We start from the raw sequence: 1,553 nt of genomic DNA, 5'->3' as shown, positions 1-1,553 counted from the left end.
GCGGTAACCCCGTGCGTCGGGGCCGGAGTGGCCTGAGTTTGGTCAGGACCCTGCTCCACTAGCACCCGCTCTCTGTCCCCCCAGCATCGAGATTGACCAGAAGCTGCAGGAGATCATGAAGCAGACGGGCTACCTGACCATCGGGGGCCAGGTATCACCCTCCCTCGGCACCCTTGGCAGGGGAAGGGCAAGATGGCGCGTGGGTCGCCGTGAGCGCACTCGGGCCCAGGCCCTTTCAGCCCTGGCTTTCCTCCCAGCGCTACCAGGCAGAGATCAACGACCTAGAGAACCTGGGGGAGATGGGCAGCGGCACCTGTGGGCAGGTGTGGAAAATGCGCTTCCGGAAGACGGGGCACGTCATCGCCGTCAAGGTGAGGGGCGGTCCCTTCCCGCTTCAGGCTCTATGCCTTGTAGGCCCCCAGGGCTAAGGCTCCTTCCTGGCTCTCTCCGCGCAGCAAATGCGGCGCTCGGGGAACAAGGAAGAGAACAAGCGCATCCTCATGGACCTGGACGTGGTGCTCAAGAGCCACGACTGCCCCTACATCGTGCAGTGCTTCGGAACCTTCATCACTAACGTGAGCGCACGGTGCCCGCCCTCCCCTGCCCCGCTCCTCTCTTCTCTAGGCCACGCCCACGCCAGCCCTTCTCTAGGCCACGCCCACCCGGCCTTTTTAAAGTAGGCCACGCCTCCTTCCCCTAGGCCGTGCCCCAGCCCGGGGGCTCTGCCTGGGTCTCCCGTCTGGCTCCCAGTGAGGGCTCTCTTTGAATCCTCACCCCACCCCTCACCCGTGCTGTCTGGAGAGGGCAGGGAGGCACAGCCACCCCCTCTGGTTCCCGCAGACGGACGTCTTCATTGCCATGGAGCTCATGGGCACGTGCGCAGAGAAGCTGAAGAAGCGGATGCAGGGCCCCATCCCTGAGCGCATCCTGGGCAAGATGACCGTGGCGGTGAGCGGTGGGCCGGGCACGGGCGCCAGGTCGGGCCGCGGGGCAGCATCATCCGCGCCTGGTGCCCGCCTAGTCCCCCCGGTGAGCCGCCCTGTGCGTTGCCCGCGCAGATCGTGAAGGCGCTGTACTACCTGAAGGAGAAGCACGGCGTCATCCACCGCGACGTCAAGCCCTCCAACATCCTGCTGGACGAGCGGGGCCAGATCAAGCTCTGCGACTTCGGTATCAGCGGCCGCCTGGTCGACTCCAAGGCCAAGACCCGGAGCGCGGGCTGCGCCGCCTACATGGCGGTGAGTGGGGGCCGGCCTCGGCTGGGGGGCGCGCCCGGGGCGGGGGCCGGGCGGCGGCAGCCTGACTCGTCCTCTCTTTCTGCCCGCAGCCTGAGCGCATCGATCCCCCGGACCCCACGAAGCCCGACTACGACATCCGGGCCGACGTGTGGAGCCTGGGCATCTCCTTGGTGAGTTGAACCCTGTGTCCCGGCCGGGGTTGCAGGGGGTGGAGTCAGGGAGGGCCGGAGTCCCCAGGCCAGGCCATGCCCGTCCAGGCAAATTCCAGCCTAGTCCAGCCTAGCCTCTCCCTCCCAGGTGGAGCTGGCCACGGGA

The 1,553-nt window shown here is 67.3% G+C and overlaps 1 protein-coding gene across 1 annotated transcript in view; it reads left to right on the top strand.

The window, feature by feature from the left end:
- The window catches only part of MAP2K7 (mitogen-activated protein kinase kinase 7), a 7,093-nt gene that overhangs the window by 4,176 nt on the left and 1,364 nt on the right, over window positions 1-1,553 (top strand). The window contains exons 3-9 of the mRNA XM_027769003.1: window positions 48-151; window positions 258-371; window positions 456-575; window positions 841-948; window positions 1,059-1,238; window positions 1,328-1,408; window positions 1,536-1,553. The exon at window positions 1,536-1,553 is cut by the window's right edge and continues 170 nt beyond it. Of these exons, the coding sequence (XP_027624804.1) occupies window positions 48-151; window positions 258-371; window positions 456-575; window positions 841-948; window positions 1,059-1,238; window positions 1,328-1,408; window positions 1,536-1,553 (725 nt within the window). The remainder of the gene's footprint in view (window positions 1-47; window positions 152-257; window positions 372-455; window positions 576-840; window positions 949-1,058; window positions 1,239-1,327; window positions 1,409-1,535) is intronic.

Source organism: Tupaia chinensis, unplaced genomic scaffold, assembly GCF_000334495.1.
Source record: "Tupaia chinensis unplaced genomic scaffold, TupChi_1.0 Scaffold148210_1, whole genome shotgun sequence".
NCBI lineage: Eukaryota > Metazoa > Chordata > Mammalia > Scandentia > Tupaiidae > Tupaia > Tupaia belangeri.
The sequence above is the reverse complement of the archived record's forward strand: the minus strand, read 5'-3'. Positions and strand labels throughout refer to the sequence as shown.